This window comes from Thunnus maccoyii, chromosome 11, assembly GCF_910596095.1.
Source record: "Thunnus maccoyii chromosome 11, fThuMac1.1, whole genome shotgun sequence".
Taxonomy (NCBI): Eukaryota; Metazoa; Chordata; class Actinopteri; order Scombriformes; family Scombridae; genus Thunnus; species Thunnus maccoyii.
In genome coordinates, this window is record NC_056543.1 from 323,662 (window position 1) to 349,509 (window position 25,848).

At 39.8% G+C, this 25,848-nt stretch overlaps 1 protein-coding gene across 1 annotated transcript in view; it reads right to left on the bottom strand.

Annotated features, from left to right (window-relative positions):
• Positions 1 to 25,848, bottom strand: part of LOC121907573 (titin-like) — a 214,293-nt gene that overhangs the window by 124,766 nt on the left and 63,679 nt on the right. The window contains 34 exon segments of the mRNA XM_042427209.1: positions 1,334 to 1,369; positions 2,097 to 2,186; positions 2,370 to 2,432; positions 2,690 to 2,779; positions 3,013 to 3,114; positions 3,327 to 3,419; positions 3,621 to 3,722; positions 3,936 to 4,037; positions 4,239 to 4,346; positions 8,172 to 8,261; positions 8,444 to 8,533; positions 8,743 to 8,826; positions 9,218 to 9,451; positions 10,034 to 10,111; positions 10,346 to 10,417; positions 10,867 to 10,935; positions 11,211 to 11,270; positions 12,325 to 12,381; positions 12,882 to 12,986; positions 13,989 to 14,198; positions 14,579 to 14,846; positions 15,486 to 15,566; positions 16,908 to 17,091; positions 17,327 to 17,609; positions 19,031 to 19,132; positions 19,360 to 19,647; positions 20,426 to 20,721; positions 21,224 to 21,503; positions 22,842 to 23,135; positions 23,222 to 23,500; positions 24,086 to 24,364; positions 24,566 to 24,844; positions 24,992 to 25,270; positions 25,507 to 25,785. Coding sequence (XP_042283143.1) covers positions 1,334 to 1,369; positions 2,097 to 2,186; positions 2,370 to 2,432; positions 2,690 to 2,779; positions 3,013 to 3,114; positions 3,327 to 3,419; positions 3,621 to 3,722; positions 3,936 to 4,037; positions 4,239 to 4,346; positions 8,172 to 8,261; positions 8,444 to 8,533; positions 8,743 to 8,826; positions 9,218 to 9,451; positions 10,034 to 10,111; positions 10,346 to 10,417; positions 10,867 to 10,935; positions 11,211 to 11,270; positions 12,325 to 12,381; positions 12,882 to 12,986; positions 13,989 to 14,198; positions 14,579 to 14,846; positions 15,486 to 15,566; positions 16,908 to 17,091; positions 17,327 to 17,609; positions 19,031 to 19,132; positions 19,360 to 19,647; positions 20,426 to 20,721; positions 21,224 to 21,503; positions 22,842 to 23,135; positions 23,222 to 23,500; positions 24,086 to 24,364; positions 24,566 to 24,844; positions 24,992 to 25,270; positions 25,507 to 25,785 — 5,406 coding nt within the window.

The window sequence follows — 25,848 nt, forward strand, 5'->3', positions numbered from 1 at the left end:
TTTCTTTTGTGGTATCTCCTTCTGGTCTTTGCTGGCATCAGGAGTTGTATCTGGACTTGGCACACGAACGTCTTCATCTTTTTTGTGTTTTATAGCAGCAGTGGGTTGATCTTTGTGTGGTGTCTCACCTCTCTTGAATGGAGTGCGCTCAGTATCGATCTTTGCTTCACTTTCTTTCTCGGCTTTTGGAGGCTCAGCTGCCTCAGGTTTCAGAGGTTTGTCAAATGGTTTCAGAGTCACAATTTCTTGCTCCTTTTCTTTCTTTGGCAATTTCTTTATTTTCTTTTTAGATAAATCTGGCTCAGGTTCCTCATGTTTTGGTGCTTTAGGGGTTCTTGTCCATTTCGTCTTTTCATCCTCTGCCTCCAGCTTCTCAGGTTCCTGTATGTGGCCCAGTTCAGATGCCTCTTCATCAGCAGCGAAGACACGTTCAGTTCTTCCAATTGTTAGTACCTCCCGATCCTCTCTACTGTGAAGCTCGTGAACTGTCAGTTCTGTATCATAATGCCTCATCACTTCAACTTTATGAGTTTTGACTTCTTTCTCAGGCTCTTTGGGCTTGGTTGGCACCTTCTTTAGTTTGATCTTTTGTGTTTCTTCTTCTGGTTTCCCAGATTTTTCAAATGGTTTTAGTTTAACTGACTCTTCTTGCTCATCTGCCTTTGGCAATTTAGTTATTTTCTTCTTATCTATACTTGGCGCTTTGGGTTCATCCTCTTTCTGTGGTTTTAAAGTTCTCATCCATCCTTCTTTCTCTGTTTTCTGGACAACTTTGACCCTTTCAATTTCCTCAAAATGGCCTAACTGAACTGTCTCTTCCTCTGCAGTGAAGACTCGTTCAGTTCTTCCGAGTGTTATTATCTCTCGATCGTCTCTGTCATGAAGTCCGTGAACCATGAGTTCTGAATCTTGATGCCTTGTCACTTCAGCTTTCTGAGTTATGATTTGTTTCTCGGGCTCTGGAGCTTTCACTGGAACCTTCTTCAACTTAATGACCTCTGGTTCTGGTTCCTTCTCTTTGAGTATTCTGGTAGATTTACTCTTCAGCTTAGGTGATTCAGGAATCTTACCCTTTTGTTTAAGAGGTGGCACTGTGGTTGAAGCAGTAAATACACCTTTTATAATATTCACATCCAAAAATACAGAATACTCAACATCTAATCTGACTGTTATACAACACAGGACTCAGACACCAATTAAACATGTAACAGAAAATAAGAGATAACTTCGAAAGTTATGAGAGTGTAACAAATAGAGTGTTTTTTAGAATATCTAAATTAAAAAAAATATATATTAAAATTGAAATTAAATAAAGTAGCTAATATTTGTATACCTCTGGTTGGTCCAGGTGCTGTAACTGGTTCCTTGTCTGCAAGAGTTTGAATGAAAGCAGCATCAGCACACACAGTACAAACAGTGTTAGTAAAAAGTCAGCTTTGAAGAGAAAGAAAGTTAATTGTCCACAAGTTAAGGGAGTCTGGCATGCATTTGTTTTTAAATTTCTCTTTCAAGAATATTTTCCTATGAATGCAATGACTTTATCAGTGTTATATATTCCTTGTGCTGGTCATTGCATGTGTACCAACTTACAGTAAAGTAACACCAGGTGCACAAGAGATGTTTAAAAAAGCAGTTATAAGGTTATTTTGCCTCATTTGACAAATACCATTAATATGAAAAAGACATTACAGGACCAATGACACATTTGGGTAGCAAAGTGGATTTTAGTTTATACAAACAACAGACCAACAGATTTAGACAACGAGGGCATTTCTTAAATCAAAGCTCAGATTGCTTTGTATTAACATTGAAGGTGTTACATGAATAGTCTTTCTAGTCAGAAGGATCTAATAATTCACACAAACATTCACACACTGATGGCACAGCCATCAGGAGCAATTTGGGGTTCAGTATTTTGCCCAAGGACACTTCGACATGCGGACTGGAGGAGTCGGGAATCAAACCACTGATCTTCTGATTAGTGGACGACTCGTTCTGCCTCCTGAGCCAAAGCCGCCCACCACATAAGAAATGCTTCAAGGCAGGTGACAAACAGAAGACGACAACATGAACCAAAGTTACAGAAGAGACTTTACCTTCTGGTGGAGACATTTTCTGCGATACAGGAGACGGTTCAGCCTCTACGGCTGGTGGAGAGGGTGTCTTCTTCACTGGTGCAACTTGAGCTATAAGAATGCCAACTTGATTAAATCACTGGCCAAGATCTGGTCAACAAGGAAAAACTGACAAATACTTAAACAAAACAGACAAAATGAAAGATTTCAGACTGTTGTCAAGACCCAACAGATTTCTTCAAATCAGGACAAACAGGAAGTTAAACAACATGGATGACAAACAGTAGAAACTACCTGGAGTAGGAACAACTTTTTCTGCTGGAGGCTTTGGTGTTGGTGGAGATGGTTTCTTTTCCTCTGGAGGAGACCAAAGGTCATAGCCAAGAGAACAGAATACAAGAAAATGACAACAAACCACAACAGACAGGGGACAGATGAAAATTAAAAATGATTAGAATGAAGAAAAGTGCACATGGATAAAACAGATAAGCAGAAGACAAAGAAATCTGAACCAGACAGCATGAAGGATTTCACAAAAAGGACAGTAACACAAGTAGAAGACATGACCACAAGTTGTGTAAGTAGTAGTAGTAGAAGTAGAGTGTAAGAAGTACCTGCAGAAGGAGCCACTTTGGCTGCAGGAACAGGAGAAACTGAAGGCTTTGGTGCAGGTGCAGATGGTTTCTTCTCCTCTGGAGGAGTCACTTTGAAGTAAAAGATGCCAAGATCATGACCAAGACAACAGAATGGTCAATCAAGACAGACAGTTGCACTGAATAAATGCAAGTGAAGACTAGGGACATGTAGACAGCAAGTGAAAATACAATTGAGAAAAAGAAAATCAGTATGGATACCTTTGGACTAGTCATCAAACAAAACAAAACATAAAAACAAGACAGACATATAATTTATAACAGTTCACAAGTGAAGAAACTACCTGCAGGGGGAGCAACTTTCTCTGCAGGTGCAGGAGGAGGAGGAGGAGGAGGTGAAGGCTTTGGTGCAGGTGCAGATGGTTTCTTCTCCTCTGGAGGAGATACTAAGATGCCAAGATCACGACCAAGACAAGAATAAGCATGGTCAATACATAGTGAGTAACACAAATTGTTAAAAACATTGAGGACCGAAACCAGACAAGATGAAGCCAGAAGACAATAAAAGAAACAAACAGACACATGGTTGAAAAGAAAAACAACATGGCTGACTCTCGATAAGCCAGCAAAGACAAGGAAATACAAACTAACACACTACCTGCAAGAGGAGCAACTTTCTCTGCAGGAGGAGGAGGAGGAGGTGAAGGCTTTGGTGCAGGTGCAGATGGTTTCTTCTCCTCTGGAGGAGATACTAAGATGCCAAGATCATGACCAAGACAGAAATAAGCATGGTCAATACACACACAATGTTAAAAACATTAAGGACAGAAACCAGACAAGATGAAGCCAGAAGACAATAAAAGAAACAAACAGACACATGGTGAAAAGAAAAACAACATGGCTGACTCTTGATAAGCCAGCAAAGACAAGGAAATACAAACTGACAGACTACCTGCAAGAGGAGCAACTTTCTCTGCAGGTGCAGGAGGAGGAGGAGGAGGAGGAGAAGGCTTTGGTGCAGGTGCAGATGGTTTCTTCTCCTCTGGAGGAGATACTAAGATGCCAAGATCACGACCAAGACAAGAATAAGCATGGTCAATATATAGTGAGTAACACAAAATGTTAAAAACATTGAGGACCGAAACCAGACAAGATGAAGCCAGAAGACAATAAAAAGAAACAAACAGACACATGGTTGATAAGATAAACAACATGGCTGACTCTCGATAAGCCAGCAAAGACAAGGAAATACAAACTAACAGACTACCTGCAAGAGGAACAACTTTCTCTGCAGGAGGAGGAGGAGGAGGAGGAGGAGGAGAAGGCTTTGGTGCAGGTGCAGATGGTTTCTTCTCCTCTGGAGGAGATACTAAGATGCCAAGATCATGACCAAGACAAGAATAAGCATGGTCAATACACACACAATGTTAAAAACGTTGAGGACAGAAACCAGACAAGATGAAGCCAGAAGACAATAAAAAGAAACAAACACACACAGTTGAAAAGAAAAACAACATGGCTGACTCTTGATAAGCCAGCAAAGACAAGGAAATACAAACTAACAGACTACCTGCAAGAGGAACAACTTTCTCTGCAGGTGCAGGAGGAGGAGGAGGAGGAGGAGGAGGTGAAGGCTTTGGTGCAGGTGCAGATGGTTTCTTCTCCTCTGGAGGAGGTACTTTGGGAATACAAGATGCCAAGATCATGACCAAGACAACAGCAAGATTAGACAAGACTTACTAATGACAAAAGATAGTTTGGACAAGAATGAATCCCAACTAACGACAGACCAAAAACAAGTAAAAGAAATGACAGGAATGACCAGGAATGGAAGAGGTTAATCTGATGAAGGAAAGAATGAAAGAAATAACTTATCAATGGAAGATATTAGTAGGCCAAGAGAGGTTCCTTAGTACAATAGACAATTGACAAACACAGCTTACCATATCGTTGGGAAGGTTAGTACAAAAAGACCATGTTTGAAGATGTGTGAGTATATTAAGTGTGAGATTTTAAATCTCTTTTAAGAGGGGTTGATCTTATAGCGATCATGAGCCTGAGTGGCTAAGATACAAAAGAATACCTTTCAGAAGAGTTTGCTGTTCAATCCTCTGTGTTCCCTTTTTTGTCTTCTTGTCATCTCTTGTCGGTGGACGTTTAGTTGTATCAGTTCTCACTTCCTCAAAAGAATCAACCTCAACAGGGGCAACTTCTTTTTGTGCAGAAGAGGAAGGGATAGTTCCTTCTTCAGGGGGGACAGGTTTTTTCGGTGGTGTAACTTGAGATTTTTTAGTTGGAGCAACCTCTTCTTCAGTTATAGCTTTCTTGGGTAGAGTCACTTCTCCAGGAGGAAAGTCGTCTGCAGGGGCAAAGTCTTCTTTAGGAGGAACATCTGCCTTGGAAAGTGCAAGAGTGGTTTCTTTCTTTGTAGGCACAACTCTTTCCTTTGGTGGTCTGCATACTGTTTTCTCAGGCAAAGGAACTGAAGCTTGAACCGGAGATGACACTTCCTTTTCAAATGCAGCAAATTCTTCCTCAGGAGGCATTTCTTCCAGCACATGAGTTGGTTTCACTAGAGGTTCAATGATATCAAGAGGCACTTTTCCAGCAGCTTTGGGAGATTTCTTAATTTCTTCCCTTGAAGACTCCATCTTTTTAGGTGGTATTACTTCTTTCTTGTGAAGAATGTCTGTCTTGGAATGAGAAACAGCAGTTTTGGGAGGAGTTTTGGGTAAGTCTTGTTCAGGTGGGGGTGAAACAGTTTCTTGAGGGGGAGACATGGACCTTTGAGATGTTAACTCTTTCACAGAGTCAGCTTCTTTCAAAAGAGTGACTTCTTTAGGTACACCAGGTTTCTTTGGGACAGTGACTTCTTGATGTGTAGCAGTGATTTTAGGTTTGATGAAATCCTTCATTGGACTGGAAGATTCTTCATATGGAACAATATCTTCAGCACACATTGGCACTTGTGTTTCAAAAACATCTCTCTGCTCAGTATAAGTTGAAGAGACACCAGCTTCTTTGTGTTTCCTTTCTTGCAACATTTTCTTGTAGGTCAGTACCTCTTCTTCAGGTGAGACTCCAGTCTCAAGAGGAGAAAGTTTTTTCTTCATTAGGTTAGTCTTTTCAGGTGGAGGTGTGATGTCTCTTGTTGATGGAAGACAGGAGGCTTCTTTCAGAAGTGGAATGACAGGCCTTAGAGATGATGATTCTTCTGTCTGGTGCACAACTTTCTCTTCTTGAACAAGAAGTTTAATGTCCTCCAGTTTTTCAGCCTCACATTCTGTGTACGCTGACTCAGAGTCCTCAAGTGACTCAGCATCTTCAACCTCCTGATCTTCACTATCCCATGTAGGAACCTCCTCCTCTTCCTTCGCAAGAACCATTTGTTGTCTCATCCCCCTTTTCAAAGTGGTTTCCTCTCTTGCACTTGACTCCCAGAGTTCAACTACTCTTTCTGTCCTGACTTTCTCTTGCCTATGTCCGTCTGCTTCTGCCATGAAGATCCTTTCTCCATGACTCTTCTTCAGAGAAGACTCCTTTCTGTCTTCAACCACTACTGTTTCCATTAGCTCAGTCTTCAGGGGAACTGGAGTCATTTTTAAGATATCACCCAAGATTCAAGATTTGCACCATGGAGCGGTGTCCAAGAGGAAAACGTCAACACACAAAGACAACATATAGACACAGACATTAGTGTAGCATGTGCTCTAACATGATCCTCATATTACAACTAAATTGTATGTTTTTAGATTCACTACCTTTATGTTGTGGGGTATCTTTAGACTTTGACTGGACTTCTACTTTCCCAGGACTATCCTGACCTGGTTGATAAATGCGCAGTACAGTAAATAAATGCACCCAGTCAAACTGAAACCAAACCAAAAACATTTGTGCTGAATTTCTAAAAGTGTCTGAGAAACCATTGTCAGTTATGGCATACCTTTGATAGGTGTACTTGGCTCCAGCTTTGGTTTAGCTAGTGCTGCTGTTTCCTGTGGTACCTCCCTCTGTTTTACTGTTTTGAAAATTGATATGATGTAGCAAACAGTAAACAAACATGAAAGCACAGACATCAAGACAAAACCTTTAAAGAATTAGTTTAAGATTCTCAGAATAAAAAAACATAAATAGTGAGTTAAAAGATCAAGATGAGTAAGGATTAGTTATAAGATGCTCAAACTTGTCATATTTGAAGACATATCTACCTTGTACTTGAGGCTTTTTAGCCTGAAGAATTTGTTTTGGTCTTTCCAAATCTTGTGGCGGTGTTGGTGCTCGGCGGTCTGGCACTGGTTTTTCTGTTACTAATTTTGGAGTCTCTGGACCCTTCTCCAGTTCTTCTGGTGGTTCTATAACCATTTTGTGTGCTGCTGGAGCTTTCTTTGGTTCTTCTGGAGCCTTCTTTGGTGGTTCAGAAACTCTCTTTCTTTCTTCCAGGACCACCATAGGTTCTTCTGGAACCTTTGGTGTTTCTGGAGCCTTCTTTGAGTCAGGAACCTTCTGTGGATCTTCTTGAATCTTCTTTGGTGCCTCTGGAGCCTTCTTTGTTTCTTCCACAACCTTTTTGCGTTCTTCTGGTACTTTCTTTGGTGCTCCAGGAACCCTCTGTGTTTGTTCCAGTACTTTCTTGGGTTCTTCTGGAATCATCTTTGGTGTTTCTTGAGCCTTCTTCAGTTCTTCTGGAACCTTCTTTGGTGCTTCAGGAACCCTCTGTGTTTGTTCCAGTACTTTCTTGGGTTCTTCTGGAATCATCTTTGGTGTTTCTTGAGCCTTCTTCAGTTCTTCTGGAACCTTCTTTGGTGCTTCAGGAACCCTCTGTGTTTGTTCCAGTACTTTCTTGGGTTCTTCTGGAATCATCTTTGGTGTTTCTTGAGCCTTCTTCAGTTCTTCTGGAACCTTCTTTGTTGCTTCAGGAACCCTCTGTGTTTGTTCCAGTACTTTCTTGGGTTCTTCTGGAATCATCTTTGGTGTTTCTTGAGCTCTCTTTTGTTCCTCTGGAACTTTCTCTGGTTCAGGAACACCCTGTGTTTGTTCCAGTACTTTCTTGGTTTCTTCTGGCACCTTCTTTAGTGCTACAGGAATCCTCTTAGTTTCTTCCACAACCTTTTTTGGTCTTTCTTGAACCTTCTTTGGTTCTGGTGGTTCTGATCCAGGAGCGTACATTGGTGCATCTGGCTTAGTCTTATAAGCCAGCAGATGTGGTTTTCCTGGGGGTTCAGTGACAGCTCCAGATGGTCTTGGTTCTGGGACAACTTAGAAGAACATTCATTTATAAGATGACTATCTTGCTAATCATATTTTTGAAAGAGAAACCCAAATGTGCAAATCACACTCTAACGAGTGCTAAGCACATTCAAAGATAATCAAAGAAGGTATTTTGGAAATATTACTTTCCATACTTCAAAGTCAGGAATTGATAATACTTATAACATGAGACACAACACAAACATAAAACAGAACAGCACAATAAAGGAACCTATTATGAGCATCTTTGCAGTACCTTTAGTCGGAACAGCTTCAGCCTTGGGTGGAGTAACCTTTGGTGCAGAGGGTTGAAACACTGGTTCCTCTGGTCTGGGTACATCTTGCACTTAAGAGAACATTATATACTGTTTTAACCTACAGGTAATGTGTAAAGCTTACAAGGAATCAAAGATTACACTCTTAACGAGTGCCTGCCAATGAAAAATATCTTAATTTCTTCAAAGTCCGAAAAAAGATACGAAAGGAATCTAGAAGAACTAAAAGATATCAAAGGTCAGTGATCAATACCTTCAGTTGGAAGACATTCAGTTGTGGAGGGAGTAACCTTGGCTGCAGTTGGCTGAACCACAGATTCATCTGGCTTTGGTGGTTCTGGTGCTTTAAAAGACATATGTGTTCAGTAACCACTAAGGCTTCAACATTACAGTGCACTCTAACGAGTGTTTAGCACAAAGATAACTGCGAAAACACATGATCTGAGAAGATTAAACACACAACATAAACACACAAGTTTGTATTGCAGCGAACCAATCACATGACAATAGATATCAAAGAGTTCAAAGATGGGAAAAAAGTCTTTCCGATACCTTTTGTATCTTCACTCTTTGGTGGAGTAATCTTGGCAGCAATTGGCTGAACTACGGCTTCCTCTGGTTTTGTTACAGTTGGCACTTTGAAGAACATTGAAAGTTTTCCATTTTCATTCTATTCAACTACATTTATTTTTTATCCTAAGGTTATTCTAGGAGCAAGTTGTAAGCTTCACTATCAATACATTACAGCTATGACATTAATTTCTAGAGTTAGTTTCTAGAGGGATTATATTGAAAGCTGTATCCAAAAACTGTTATAGATATGCTGTCAACTCCAAATATATTAGATGTTAATTTAAAATTAAGCTCAAGAGGTTAGCAGTGAAGAACATTTAAGATTTACACAAACACATAAAGAGTTTTACACATAGATCACAGCAGCATGAAACAGAACAACAAGAAGGATGTACTGTCCAGTACAATCTCTTTCCAGTTGAACAGTAGTAAAGCAAAGCTTTTACTACTTTACCTCTTGCTTTAGGAGCTTCTGGTATTTTCTTGGCCGCTTCAACTTTTGGTGCCTCAGGTTCAGGCTTAATTTTGGCCACTTTTGGCTCGGGCGGTGCCACTTTAGGAGGCACTTCAGGCTCTGGAATCACTTTCGGCTCTGTTGTTGGCTTAGGTTGATAAGGTTCAGGAGTGACCTTTCCGGGAACGGTCACTATCTCTGGTTCAGGTTCTGGTTTGGTGTATATTGTTGGTTCTTCAAAGTTAACAGAGAAATATTACTGTGAGTCGACAAAGAGCACACAGCTTTAAGAATTTGGGGCTAAAAGAAGGAACACAAAACTGATGAAACATACAGACATATACTGGATATAACAAACAAACTGACAGATAACCAAGAACACAATGCTCTCTACGCACTGTAAACAGAAGAGAACAGACTCACTTTAGACAACATTAAGTTACACGCAGCAGCCAAGAGAAAATCTTAGCGTGAGGTACCTCTTGAGAATTTTATATGACAAAGATATTAAAGATCCTGATGATACTGTAGTAAAAAAAAGTGAAATTTTACATCTACTCTGCAAATCTAAAAAAAAAAAAATTTTGTTGAGTTAAATAAAATAATAAATTATAAATGTATGCATTATTTCTCAAGAATTAATGTAAGATGATAAAGAAAAATGAAAGATTTAAGTCATTAAAATGGTTTTACCTCAAATTACTTTGTTTTCATGTAAAGAATTAAGAATATGAGCCAATAAAGACTCTAAGACAACAAACAGAAAATAATCAATCACAAACACAATGCACATCAGTGCATGATTATTAACATTACCTTTTGGGACTGGAGGTTCCTCTTGCTGAGGTGGAGCAGTGACCGTTACCTTGGGCTCCGGCTTCTTTGCTTCAGGTACTTTAAAATATTATCATTGAATTCAGTTTTCTGACCATAACAAATGCTAATATCAAGCATTTTCTTATTAAGTCTTTAAGAGATACACAAATAAACAAAGAAAAGAACACACAATGTGACCAAGCAAGAAAGATTTAAAAGGTGAATGAGTCCAACGAGACAAGACAAGGTACATACATACGAAGGAATTACATACATTAAGTGATCAAAATAAGAACAGGTATTTGCAGATACCTTTGACTGGAGCCGAAGGTGGAGCTGCAGTCTCAGAGGGTTTCTCCTCTGGTCTCATGTAACCCTCAGGAACTTGAAAGATCAAGAAAGTTCACATTAAAACTATGACCGCCAAGTTCTAGTTTCTACTCTACTTTCTGCCATCTACTGTACAGAGAGCTCTAGTCAGGGTTAAAAAGAAGCTAAGGGGGGTAAGTTGGGGTAAGGTGGGGTTACTAAAGAGTAAAAACATGGAACACACAACATGAATAAGAGTAAAACATGAAATCAGGAGACAGACGGGACCAAAAGAGGATCTATGACAAAAACAGTTCAAGTGCACAAACATCAAAGTACAACTTTGGTGAGAGAAAGGTTTCAAAGCAGCAGCTGGTGTTTGAAGCATTTTACGTGTAAACCAAGTGGACGGATAAACATGCTGGCTAGCAGATTGGCGGTTCAGACAAGTGGGCTTGTTACATTACAGCCATAAGCTCTGATGAAAAGCCAGGAGCCTGTTTGGTTTTTTAAAGCAATTATACCTTCAGGGACTTCTTCTCTAATCTCAACATGAGTCCTCTCAACAATTCCTTCAACAGGTTTTTTCGCTTCTGGTGAAGAAGAAAAGAAAAATAAATGACTCTGACATGTAGGATGATGAGCAAATTCAGTGGCAGGTCTTTAAAGATCTAAAGTTAATGAGGAGGAAATGAAGGGGGTTTACTGCGGATAAACAACCACAGACAGTGGTCAATGACATCTGTAAAAAGACAATACGTAGACGTACAGAGGACAAAAAGATGTTTAAAGACGCAGACAGACAGAGTGATGAGAGTTTTTGTATTAATAAAGGATGTTATCGTATAAAACAGAATAATGTTGATACCTGTGACGGAGGAGTACCGAACAGAAACTGTCTCTTCTTGAACTGTCAGACTCTCAAAAGCTGGACCATTAAAGGATAATCAACAGTTAGAGACATCTGAGGTCAGATATTTCATTTCTGAATCATTTAGGTTTAAGAGGATTATATGAAACAATCATTTTATTTCTGGGATTAATCTCAAACATCTATGATGAAAGTATTGAATATATATTTCAAACATTAATCTCAGAATATTTCATTTAAATTCAGGAAATTGTTTCATTAAAGGTCAGAAACAAAAATTTGAACTTTTATTTCAAACTTTAATTTTAAATTTAGATTTTAATCTCAGATTTCCGCCCTCAATTAATTCAAAATTTAGATTAATTAATTATTTAATCTGAATAATTGAATTTAAGACCTTCAGTCACACAATTCCCTGAATTTAAATTAAAATTCAGACCAGAGATTATTCTCAGAATTCAGAATTTGATTGAAACGTTCTGATTTTCTGATTTCTATCTACTGTAGGATTTTTAAATTCTTATTATGACCTTCAATTTATAACTCTGAGATTAATTTCAAAATTTAACTTGATTGTTTTAATCCTCTTTGATACATTTGTTACAGTTTAGTGACATTTTAAATATATTTATAGCAGTTAAATTATTTACTACTGATTATTATCAAGATATGTTGAGGTGGTATTTGAGTAATTAGGAGGAGTGATTGAATTAATATTTATTGAGTTCAAAGTGATCACACGGTTATTTAGGATGGAAGATAAAGGATGATGATGATGATGATGATGATGATGGTGGTGGTGGTTAAATTTTAGGGTGGATGTGAATTGTTAAATGTTTCACGTTGATGGATAAAATGCAGAAACTCAGTGATTCACGCAAAATGTAGAAATTAACAGTTGCAAGACACCAGTTAGTACTAATTTTTAGATTTTAACATTTCACAAAATGTTTGTACCTTCCACTTCTGTTCTCTCTTCATAGTGATAAAATTCTGATGAATCTTTTGGTAGAAACGTGGTAGAAAAATACATTTATGAATAGCACAGTCCGAGTGAAGTTATAGTTAAGATGATTATTGTTACGTCTGGTAGAAACTGTCTCAGACTCACCTCTCGAGATAACCATGGAAGCTGTTTCTGGCACCTGAACTGATGTGTCAGGAACATCTAAAGATTTAGCCACACATACAATTTCATTTAATATTGAAATCACTAGAAATATTAAAATAAACTTGTTGTGACAGTTAAACGTCTCATTTCTTATAATAGTTATAATAATGTTTTGCTAAAAAAACTCATGTTTTATTTGTTTGTTTGTGAGTTTTTCTTGTATTTTAATGTAACAACACTGAGAGTCTAAAGCCCTAAGAGCAAAACCAAGTGTTGAACAGAAGCATGACTGTGACTTTGAGTAAACTGATTTTTTTTTTCTTTAATTTTGAACCTACAGTCCACCTTGAAATTTTGATGTTTTTTACAGGACTGCAGTAATGAACACTCAACACTTGGTCTGACCTGAAGACATGTTCAGTTTTTATGTCATTAATTTGTTGTGTTATTGCTTTTTTAAAATACTCACCCTGAGGAACCCTTCCTAACCCAATTTCTGTGAAAGGACAAGGTACAAAATGTTATTATAACTGCTGGCTGACATTAACTGGAGCAACTTTAGCTGTCTGATGAAACGTACAGACCTTTGCCTGAAAGGTAAAGCTCAGCTGTGCTTCGAGCTTCTCCCATCGGCTCCAGGCGAGCGATCACTGAGTAAACGCCTGACGGGGTGAAGACATTACAATGATGTTTACGATATTATAAAAATGTTTCGACGATGTTCATTTTTGAAGACACTTAACTAAAAAACCTTTGTAGAATTAAAATCATGGTTCAGTCACACCAGAAAGTGGCAAAAGGGAAATTCATTGTAGCTGGCAAGCTAAAAGCTAACACGCTATAGTTGGGAACATGTTAGCTCCAGTTGTACTGGGGGAATAATTGCTGCTGACATTTTGCTCTCAGAATAGTTTCTATTCAATAAAGAGACACTAAAAAGGGTAAAAAGCTCTTTGAACTAACAAGCTTGCTAAATGTCAATTAGAGAGCTTGTTAGCTTTGTTGCTATCAGGACAATAAGTTGATACAGTCTGTTGAAAAGATATACCAACAATAATTCAAAAGGATTTACGTAATTCCCACCAGAAATGATGTGATTCTGCCTTTATAAATGCTGGTGTGACCGGCCCTTTACTCAGTTAGATATGTCATCATTTAAGGATGCACAATGAAAAAGAAAACTAAGAAATCTACTTTTTCACCTTTTTTTCCTTTATTTTTTGTTATTTTTTGTTACCATGCTGCACATTAGCAAATTAAAAGTTGTTAAATGTCAAAAAGTTTTTTAGGACTACCTGATGTTTGTTGTGTTACTGTTTAGCACAACAACATCCATCTTGCTGGTATGTCTTTAAAACACACCGCACCAGTGTAACATTCAGCTTTGGGCTCTAAATCTACTCTAAAACTGTGATATTCAATCAAATAATTATAATTTATTCTAGTTTTTAGTATTGTGCAGCCCTAAAATTCTTTTCCAGAAGTTTAACCTCTCAAATATAACATAACAAAGCAGATTGAGATGATTTAATTCCATTCTCTATCCATTGTTAAATTTTGGAAATTAATAATATTGATAGTTTTGGAGAAAGAACAACTGATGTCAGTTCAAAATATCTTTCTAGAGGAAAATATGGTTCCTTTTTTTTTTTTTTTTAACAAACCTTCGTCCTCTGCAGTTACGTTGCGGATGGTCATAAAATGCCGTCGGCCTTCGGTCCTGAAGTTATATTTTGGGCTCTCTCTAAGCTCCCATGAGTCTTTGTACCATGTGACGGTGGCATTGTCGAAGGACAACTCGCACTCGAAGGTGGCAGAGGAGCGTTCATTGACCTCGATGCTTCGGATGCGTTTAGTGAACTGAATTTGGTCAGCTAAAACCAGATAATCAGAGTTAACTTAAAGTATCAATATTACTTTCATGTTAGTTTATAACTTTGATTATTTTATTCAAATGATGTTTTTTCTGTATTAAAACTCCTATTTGGAGTTTGTGTAGTTTTGAGTAAAATTAAATTCAAAAGAAACACAGAACAAAAACAGGAAACAGAAATCCACAAACCACAAAATAAAGGTGTGAACCTGCAGGTTCAAAGAGGTCAGTTTGAGTTTGTTAGTTTGAAGTCGTGCTGCTTACCTGGCTTGTAACCAGTGCCTGATAATAAAATGAAGCAGGGGGACATGAGGACACATTAAAGACGTATGGACAGGTGTCCAGCAGACAGGCAGGACGTTTCAACGCTCGGACTCTTACCTGTGACGGTGAGCTTGGCGTTGGAGATGTGAGGGCCACACACCACCCGGTAACTGCCCTGATCTTTGGAATGGCAGTTCTTGATTTTCAGGCAGTGGCGGTCGCCCACGCTGCTGATGTCATACTTGTTGCTGCTGTCCAGTTTCTGGGTACCTTTGTACCAGGTCAGAGTGATCTCCGGGTAGTTGATCTTGATCTGGCACTCGAAGGTGGCGGTCTGGTTCTCAGGCGCCGTCTGATCAGCGATGTCCTCCATCACTGAGACGGGCTGAGGATTCAAAATCAGTTTTTATCTGTTCATTAATGCCAAAGTGTAAATTTCAATCAATGAAAAGTATTATGAAAATACTGTGTCTAAAATTAAACTAAATCTAACGAAAACTAACTTTTGAAAACAATAAGTGTGACAACATATAAAAACTAACCAATAATGTGAAAAATGAACAAGTTAAACAAACTAAGTAATTACTGTTTATTAGTATGTCTTATTCTTAGACTATTTCCCTCTTGGGATCAATAATGTCTCATCTTATTCAACAACCTGTATGCATCTGCAGGACCACACATACTGTATTTCGCTGTTACAGTGATACAACATTTAGTTTCTACTTGGGATGTCCAGATCCACAGAATCAGGATCGGGCCTGAACCAGAATGGTTTTGATGGTTCAGTATCGGCTGTAATCTTTCCCAGAAGAGTGGAGGTTGATTGATGCTCTTTGTAGTAGAATCACATGTTCAGCCCAGCCATCACGTAGGGCGTCCACATACATTTGGACATGTGGTCCTGTTTATCCCATGATACCTGATGATTGATTTCACCTACCGAGAGTCTTTGTTCTTCATTCATGTGTAAACACAACATTTGTGCCGTTCGCTGTTTTGATGTGATGGTGTTTTTGTTTACCTCTGTGCCAACACGACCCTCCAGCTGCTGGATGAATCGGGCCATGTCCTCCTCTTCAACGCGCCCACCATGCTCCACATCCTGCAGCAGGACATACCACTGTTAAAGCAACTACATTTGTACACCATAAACTTGTCCTTGCTCTGTTTAGATGTTTTCAGTTGCTCTAAATGGCCCATAGTAACTTTGCAGGTCCTTTCATTTTAGATTCATTTCCTGGAACTTTTCAGAGTAATTTGCAGGTATTTAACGGTTACCAACAGGATACATTGTTCTACAATACATTGTTTTCAAGGTATTACACAATATGGCTCCTCCCCCACTCTGTACTTACATCACATTAAAAACAAGCCAAACTATTAGAGCAACAACTAGAGGAGATTGTCTTATTCCAAGAAGACAAAGTACTTTGGCCAATCTGCTTTTTCTGTCAGAGCATCGCAAGGTTGGAACAATTTACTGCAATACATAAGAAACTGTGTGAACTACCATTCATTCACCACAATGTTAAGAGCCTGGTTCATTAGAAATCACACTTGTGAACATTAGAACAGTGAGGTGTTTTTTTCCGTGTTGTTCGTTGTCTTATTTGTCATTACTATATTTAATGTAAGAGCAGCCTTGCATGTAATATCTACACTTTACCAGTCCTGACATTATCTTGTGCAATTTGTTGAACGTGTAATGCTGTTTGTTGTATGTGATATAATGCTATTGTTGACTTTATATGTCTTAAGACCTGTGTTTCTTGTCTCTATGCAGTGCAGGCCTGTTTGTATTGGCATATTTTCACCGCTTATATTGTTGATTGTATTTCCATTGCTTTTATTCATAATATTTGTGTTTCCAACTTTTGCCTGCCCAAGGACAACAGATGAAAATTAGCCTTTCTGGCTAACTCTGGCATATTTTCAGAAATGTTATCAATATGCACTGTCCCTGTCAAATAAAGTAAAAAAGGTAAGTACATAGGTGTCAGTTTGCAAAAAGGCTGAACAATCAGACTCTTTAACAATTATGTAACAGACAGAAAATACTTAGTTTTCAGTGTGTAGTTTTGCTAGTTATCAGCATATTAGGTTGTTTCTTAAAAACTCTATAATGAGCACATTTCCAGTATACTACCACATTACATAACCCTTTCAAAGAAATGTCCTCGGAATTAACAGTTACACAGCAACTACTTAGGAAATTATTTTTAAAATTTCATGGAATTTTGTAGGAAAGTAAAGTGTTACTGAAATAGTTGATAGATGCTCAATCATCATAGCACTTTGATGAAACAACTTAATATGCTAATATATCATTTGACACACAAAACTGCACATTGAAAACACATTGAAAATTAGGAATTCCACCCGAACAGCCACAGTTCTGTCATGAAGATCAGTTATGTGTCTGCTGTTTTCTGTTTTCTCTCACCGGTCTGCCAGTTTCCATCTCCTTCTCCCTCTTCAGGAACTCAATGGCCTGGAGGATGGCGCGGTAGTCGTGGATATTGTTCTCTGTCAGGATCCTTTCGTAGTCTTTGGGGTCGTGACCTCTGAGCAGTTCCACAATGTTGATTTCTCCTTCTTTCTTGGGACTCTTCTGCTTTGAGGGAGTCCTGCCACAAATCAAATACACATCAGTGTTGAGCACTCGGAGGTGGTGCAGCGAGTAGATCCTTGATTTAGCAGCAAAATGTAGAATCAAGTGCAGACAGAAATGCTGAGACGTTCAGGAGATTTGAACTCCTACAGACAAACCACAACCTAACAGTCTGCCCTGTGGGTCATTTTCTCACTACAATCTAAAAGACACAGAAAAGAAAACACGCAGGACAATGCAAAAGCTCTTACTTCTTCAGCTTGGTCCTTAAGTCTCCGATTTCTCCCACTTCCTCTAATTTGGTGACCTCCATGTCAGCACTGCACTCGATCTCTCCGTGCTTGTTGGTGGCGACACATCTGTAGCCACCAGAGTCCGACTTGGTCACCTCTTTGATCTCCAGTTTGGCATCCTGGCCCTTGTGCATAATAGTGATACGACCACCAGGGGTGATCTGCCTCCATTTGCCCTTCATCCACTTCACGCTGGGGATCGGGTCTCCTCCGATCTTGGCGATAAAGGTGGCAGTGCCCTCTGCAGAGACATAAGCCAACATGTAGCTCCACATGGACTTTTCTTCTTGTGATCTGACATTTTGAAGTGAACTTCTAAATAAATCCTTCATGTGAGTGTAATCTGCAGCAGCTGGCATCTGTCTTACAATTTTCTAAAGACATTTTCAAAGTTTTTCACTGTTGTTTGGGATAAACAATCAATCAATACTTCTTCCGAATTATTTTGGTCCTGTTAATTTAACTATTTGTGTGAGGATGTTTTCCTCACACAAATAGTTGTGTTGTCTTTCGGATATAAATAAACCTTTCAGTCTTTATGAACAATCCTGTTGTCAGTGGGACTCTTAAGATTTGGGGTCAGTTTTTGCTTGAATTATAAACAGTCTCAAGGCTCCTATTTTGGGTAATACTCTGATTTCTGCCTCCCTAGACCACATTAGGCTGCAATAGGTATAGCTAAGGGTCACAAATATCAGAAATATCTTGTTCTGGTTCATTCTTAATCAATATGCATCAGGCACAGGCTACTACAGTTTAAAGTGCTTCACAGGCTTCATCTGACCAGTAGAAAACTGGAAAAACTGTTTTTAGGAGTAGATGAGACATTAAGATGTCAGCTATTTTCAAGTTGGTTCCTGAAAACTTAAAAATCACTGTCCAATGGTCAGTCATTGGGCAACCCAATCATTGCCCAATGACTGGAAAAAGATGCAGCAGCATCTCAGAGGATGTAATCTAAAACTACGACTCAAGACGCAACCAGAATGTTTTATAAGATCTGACAATTTCTTTCTGCTCCATTTTCTAAAATTGGATAAATCTTCATAAATGTTTATGATGTTAAAATGTACATTTTTTTTCCATCCCAAATCTTTTCTGTCTTTTCTTTTATACTCTGTTGATATTATGTTTTTATTGTATGGGATGGATGTAGGTTCGTGTTTGTTTGTGCAGTAAGTGAACCTGTGAGAATGGTTTGTTTGCCACTTTATATTTTGAAAATTCAATGAAAAAGGCTACCATAATTACAAGAATGAACTTGTAATTATTTTTTTTTTTACTTAACTAGTTTATTATTTTGTTAGTGTAAAAATGAGACAATCCAGGTGAGAACTGGTGCAGTCAATGTGTTCCTTTCATTAGTAGTGTGTATTGCTCTCTGCTTGAGTCTTATTTGATGCTACCACTGGAGAGCACCCAAACTGAGCTTTTTCAGATTCTAAACATAGTGGATTTAATGTGACATGTTTAACCTGTCATGTTATCTACTTTTCAGACAGTTTTCAGTTTCGTTTGGATGCCGAGGACTGCACTGTAGTGTCCTTGAAGTAAAACCTTGGCCCTTCATTCAAATATGTATTTTTTGCTAACTTCTCAATTCAACAACAGTTTTCAAACTTCATCAAATGTGCAGAATTCTGTCCAGAACAGTCAACTTACTCTCTGTGACAGAAACACTTTTGGGTTCCTCAATGAAGAAAAGGTTGTCAAGCCTTTTGACTGGGGCGGCAGCCTCGGCGGGAGCTTTCTTGACTCCTTTGTCTGAAAAGTAATCATGGAGGTGAGAGTCTCAGCAGTAAATGTATTTCATGTACATCGTATCGTAGTAAGAAAAAAGAAGACAAGAATAAAACAGTCAGCAGACGAGCTGTTCAGAAAGATGTAAGAAATGTGACTTTTCATCACACAAAATGTGAACTGTAAATGGCTTCGCTGAAGATAAAATAATCAATGATCTCAATAAATCAGGCTTCCATAGGGTCCATTACCTTTCACAGTGACCTTGGCCTTGCAGAAGTCACTGCCGCTAGCGTTGCTGGCCTTGCAGAGGTAATCCCCTGCATCAGTCTTTGAGGCATGGCTGTTCTCCAGGCAGGCCTTCCCGCCCACAAAGGTGATTCTGGTGTTTCCGCTGGACTTCAGCTCTCTCCTGTCCTTCATCCATTGGATCTTCAGTGGAGGAGATCCACTGACATGGCATTTAAGGCTCAGTTTATCCCCTTCATCTACAGTCACCGGCTCCAGAGGGACATCAAATTTAGGAGGCAGTTCAGTTTCTAAAGGAGAGAAATAAGCAGGACAGCTACAGATATTTGTTTTCGAAAGGGCAGCATGATGGCAGGAACATTAGACCCTCTTCTGCAGAATCTGGCAACAACCTCGAGGTAAACAAGACTAAGATGTTTTTGTGCTTCATCCTAAAAACACCTGTCATTATCTTACCTGAATCTGAGATGAACATATCCATTAAGTAAAAGAAAAGATAAACACAAAGCCCTGCTGGAGCAGACTCAGAGGAAAACATCTGGACCTGAATCCAGAATGTGTACAGTCGTCAGTGTTCGTTTTTGTTCTGCCTCCAGTTAGTTTGAAGAGGCTCTGAATCACCCAGGAAATATTCACGGACCTGAACTGTATTGAAAACTTCCTAGCTAACTTGGGGGGAAAACTCAGTTGCCAAAATGACTGCCTTCTGGGTGAAATGCAACACTTAAAAATAAAGAGACACCACGTCTAAGGGCCTGGTCACAGCAGCCTTTATGCACTGACCTGATGAAAATATATATTTAAAGAAGTTATTTTCTGTGTTCTGACTGGCTGTCTAAAGATGCAGCATTTGTTGGTCATATCAGACTGTTCTGAGCTCCTGATGGCTTAGATACAAATTTTACAGACACACAGATCTATTTAAGATAGAGCAGCTGAGCCAAGGTGAACTAGACAGTATGGATCTGAGACTCCAGTTGGATTGGGTCCTTGGGCTTCTGGGGAACAGATGAGACATAAACATGAACCCCATTTTGATGATGAAACTGTCAAACAATGAACTCATACCTGAGATGGTGAGAGAAACCCGACATGAAGCTTTGCCAGCTTCGTTGGAGGCCTCGCAGGTGTAGACTCCACCGTCAGAGGTGGCAGAGTCTCTGATGCTCAGCATGGCCAAGTTGTTCTTGAAGCTGACATCGTATTTGTCAGAGCCATGGATTTCATTGTTGTCCTTGTACCATGTGACGTGCAGTGGCTGGGAGCCAGAAACCCGACCCTCTATCTTCACCAACTTACCCACTGAATCCATCATGGTCTCAGAGGGCTTCTTGGTGAACTTTGGAGGGACTGTGTGCTCTGTTAGTGAGGGAAAAGGTGAAGACAATCAGGCCATGTTGTGATGGTTTGAAATTCAAATCTGAGTATCATTCACCAGGCCACCGGGCCTTTGCCACAGTATTAGGGTAAACAGAGAGGCACAGCAAGTAAGACGACATAAAAACAACCTGCAACACAGACGTAAACAAATATAGAATATTCACCTTATGAACAAAATACTACCTGCCTTTGAGTCTCCTTTTCAAGTAAACAATCATGCCTGACACAACCATAATAACAGAAAAACATGCTCTCAGGGACCGCTGAGCCATTATAAAATCCTTTTCTTTCCAAACCTATCAATCAGGACCAGCCAACCCTAAACACATCAACAACATAATCCAGGACCTTTTAGATGTTACGAAATCCCTTCTTGTTACCAACAAGCACAGGAAACAATAACTACACTGGAAGTTAGCATTAGTAGCTACAACCACATGTGAGGAATGAGGAGAGTTGGAAGGAAATGTGATGGTTAATGCGTTACCTATTTTAACATGAGCATGACAGGTGTCAGTTCCTTCGGCATTGGAAATTTCGCAAGTGTATTTTCCTGCTGCTGCGGCTCTGTCGCTGTTGAGGACCTCAAGAACGCAGGAGGAGTCTGTGGTTTTGACATTGTACTGGTAAGAAGCCCAGATCAGCTTGTCGTCCTTCTTCCATGTTACGTAGACCCTCTGGCTGCCAGTGTAGGTGCACTCGAGCCTTAAAGGTTTGCCCAGTTCATGGGAGACGTCCTCCAGTTTCTTGACAAATCGCACGGGTTCTGAGAGAAGCAGTGTTGAAATCAGTCACAGAAACAACTGATCTTTACATGTGGAGGACGAAGGACTATGTGATTGCGCAGTATCCGGAGGAATCCATGGGTGTCTCCATGCGTAGAAAGAGAGGCTATGTGAGTGGAGGAAGCTTTACCTCTATGTGAAAGTAAGGAATGTTACAGGTGAAAAAGAAAAGCTATGTGAGTGGCATTAGTAGTTACCTGTTGGAATGATTCACCTCATGCATGAAATGAATGATGAGAGAACTACAAGCGCTGCATTGCTGGTTAGTGTTACCTAGTCTGACATAAGCATGGCAGATATCGGAGCCTTCGGTGTTGGAAATTTCGCAAGTGTATCTTCCATGCGCCTCTTCTCTGTCACTGTTGAGGACTTCCAGCACACAGCTGCAATCTGTGGTCTTGACATTGTACTGATATGAGGCCCAGATCGGCCTCCCATCTTTCCTCCAGTTCACGTTCACTCTTTGGCTACCAGTGTACGCAACTCGAAGTGTCAGCGGTTCACCGATTCTGAACGTGGTGTTTTCCAGCTTCCTGACGAAGCGCACCGGTTCTGTGAGGAAGCAGTGATGGTTGTTAGATGCAAAGGTGATGGTGAGCAAGCAGCAGTTATAATTACAATTCAAACTTGAATCCGTAATTATAATTCAAAGATGAAATTCAATTATCTTTGATTGAATTATGTGCAGTATGCAAGTCCCACCCTACTTCCAGGCCAGCTTGTGCTCCACTAGCCTCCGTTGCACAATGTATTTACTCAAAGAAGCTTTTTTCCATTTGTCTTTCTGAGCACATGACTACAATCAAAGCTTTGCTCCAGATTTAGTTATTAGCCGTTTTCCATCTGAAGCTCCTGCCCAGGTAGCGGGAACACAGGCTGGAGAAGTTGTACATGACCTGTACCTTTGGTCACCAGATCCCCCGGTACCCTATTATGTTAAGTGCAATTAATACTTTCCACATCCGCATTGCCGTAAGGGTCTGCATGATGTACATTTTATTTTCTATCCTCCAGTGTGTGGATTGTCTACATGCAGGCTAAGGTACACATGGGCTGTGCAAACCAAATGTGTAGACACATCTGCCTACTACTCAATAGTTTTATTTAACTCAGAGGTTTTGAATATGAACCAAAAAATCTCTTTTTCATAGACCGATGGAAAAAACCCTTTTTGACAACCATGTAGTGCAAGCAAGTGGGACAGAAGCTAGTCTGGGAGTAGGATGACACTTTTGCTCAATTGTAGCTATATATTAGAAAATAATAGAGCGTTAATGAATGCGATGTAAGAATGCTGTGGTGAGTCATGGAGGTTATACCTTTCTTAGCAGTTTTACAAAAGACGTGAGCGTCACAGATGGCAGAACCTTCTGCATTAGAAACTTGACAAGAATAGATGCCAGCTGCTTCTTCTCTGTCACTATTGAGGACTTCCAAAACGCATGAGGAATCGGTGGTTTTGACGTTGTATTTGTATGAAGCCCAGATTGGCTTGCCGTCCTTCATCCAGCTCACATACACTCGCTGACTGCCGGTGTACGTGCACGCTAGACTCAGTGGATTGCCCAGATGGAATGATGTGTCTTCTAGCTTTTTCACAAAGCGCACGGGTTCTGAGAGAAGCAACAGCGGTGTTAGTCATGTCAAGTCGCTTGAACTGCTAGCAAATCAGTAAATGCGTATGTTAGGGGGAAATTACCTAGTCTGACATGAGAGTGGCAGATAGCAGAGCTACTAGCATTGGATATTTCACATGAATATTTCCCAGCAGCTTCTTCTTTGTCACTGTTGAGAATCTCCAAGACACAGGAGTTGTCTGTGGTCTTGACGTTGTACTTATACGAAGCCCATATTGGTTTGCCATCTTTTGTCCAGCTCACGTACACATACTGGCTGCCTGTGTACGTGACCTGAAGCCTCAGAGGCTGGCCGACCCTAAAGGTTGTGTCTTCCAGCTTTTTTACAAACCGCACAGGTTCTAGGAGAAGCAAGGACGTGATTTGTTAGTTAAGATGAGTGAGATTATGGGAAATAAAGTTAGCAAGTAAAACTATTATAGGCTCATTATTTCCAGATGTTAATGATTCTCAGCAAAAAATACCAATTTAAACCTTTTTATTTTTATGTTCCTGTGCATCAAAAAGTTAATGTGCACTGCAGTTCAAAGTGAACTCTGGTGGTGAGGTCAAACCAGAATGTGCTTTCATTTACTAAGAGAAAAACAGAAAGAAAGCAAGAGATTTGAAAGAAAGGTTAAACTAAAGAAGTATGTGCTGCTAATGGTATTTTTATTATCTGATGTTAACCCTTTCAAGTTTTTAAGTATCATAGTCAATATAAAAATGTATTTCTGTTATCTTTATAGAATAGACTATACAGTAGTGCATAGAGTATATGCAACAGTGTAGAATTTAGAGAGACGAGACTAATGTCAAATAACAGCTAATTTGCAGGGCTTGTCTTGAGATGTCTCCAAATACAAAGAAACCAAAAAACTAGTTGTAAAACATAAAAAACGAAAATAATGAGCCTTGAGCATGAACATTCATGTTTAATGTTTTACCTAGTTGGACCTGTGCACAGCAGATAGCAGAGTTTTCAGAGTTAGAAATTTCGCAGGAGTATCTCCCTGCTGCTTCTAACCGATCACTGTTGAGGATCTCCAAGACACACGCATTATCTGTGGTCTTTACGTTGTATTTGTAGGAGGCCCAGATTGGTTTGCCGTCCTTTCGCCAGCTCACATAGACCCTGGGACTGGCACTGTAAGCGCAGTACAGTGACAGGGGCTGTCCGAGTCTGAAAGTGGTGTCTTCCAGCTCTTTTACAAAGCGCACAGGTTCTACAGGAAGCAATGGTGATGTTAGTTGCATTATTTTTATGTTACAGCAAGCAAATGCATGATGATGTGAAAGGACTGTTCTGCTTGGGATTTGCTATTGAATTATAGAATTTGTTGAATTTAGCTGAACAAATTAACTGAAATAAAGTAGCCGAACATAATGATGGTGAGAAGATGAGGTGCATTTGATAGTGGGTTTACCTATCTTAACCACAGCATGGCAGATATCAGTGCCCTCTGAATTGGAAATCTCACATGAGTATTTCCCAACAGCTTCCCGCCTGTCACTGTTGAGAACTTCCAGGGTGCTGGAGAAGTTGGTAGTTGTGACGTTGTATTTGTACGACGCCCAGATGGGTTTGCCATCCTTCATCCAGCTGACATAAATCCTCTGACTGCCAGTGAATGTGCACTCCAGCGTCAAAGGGTGGCCGATTTTATAGAAGGTGTTTCTCAATTTTCGCACAAAGCCAACAGGTTCTAAGAGATCAATTAGCAATGGTGGTGTTAGATAATGTAAGCTGTGGTATTCAGCCTTTCAAACAAGATGGTTATATGCTATGGTATGGAAGTGCATATTTTAATCAATGCAATGAATTAATGCAATGAGCTGCTAAAGTGGTTTACCTAGTCTGACATTAGCATGGCAGATATCGGTTCCTTCAGCGTTAGAAATTTCACATGTGTATCTTCCAACAGCCTCTTCTCGGTCACTGTTGAGGACCTCCAAGATGCAGGTATCATCAGTGGTCTTGACATTGTACTTGTATGATGCCCAGATTAGTTTGCCGTCCTTCTTCCAGGTCACATACACTCTCTGGCTACCAGTGTACATGCACTTGAGGGTCAAAGGTTCACGGAGTCTGAAATATGTGTCTTCCAGCTTCTTCATGAAGCGTGCTGGCTCTGAGAGTAGTAATATTTGGGTTAGTTGCATGTTGGTGAAATTATGTTATGCTAGCAGGCAAGTAATGGAGATCATGCAGTAATCTGATCTAACTGAGATCATTCTGTAGTGCTAGATGGCTACAACAACCTACTGTGGCTACTAATCAACAACAGAAGGCCTCTGTTGTTTACACAGTTAGTTGATGAATGAAAAGCATTTGGTGTGTTTAAGATTTTAGACTTTGTGACTTTACCTAGGCTGACACGAGCTTGGCAGACGTCAGTTCCAGCTCCGTTGGAAATTTCACAAGAGTATGTTCCAGCTGCCTCAGGCCTGTCACTGTTGAGGACCTCCAGAGTGCAGGTTGAATCAGTAGTTTTAACATTATACTGATAAGAGGCCCAAATCAGCTTGCCGTCCTTTTTCCACGTGACGTAGACCCTCTGGCTTCCGGTGTATACACAGACTAGTTTCAGCGGTTGACCGACTATGAAAGCAGTGTCCTCCAGCTTCTTGATAAAGCGCACAGGTTCTGAGAGAAGCAATGCTGATGTTAGAAATGTGCCCATTGTTATGTAGCCATGCATTTGTATGC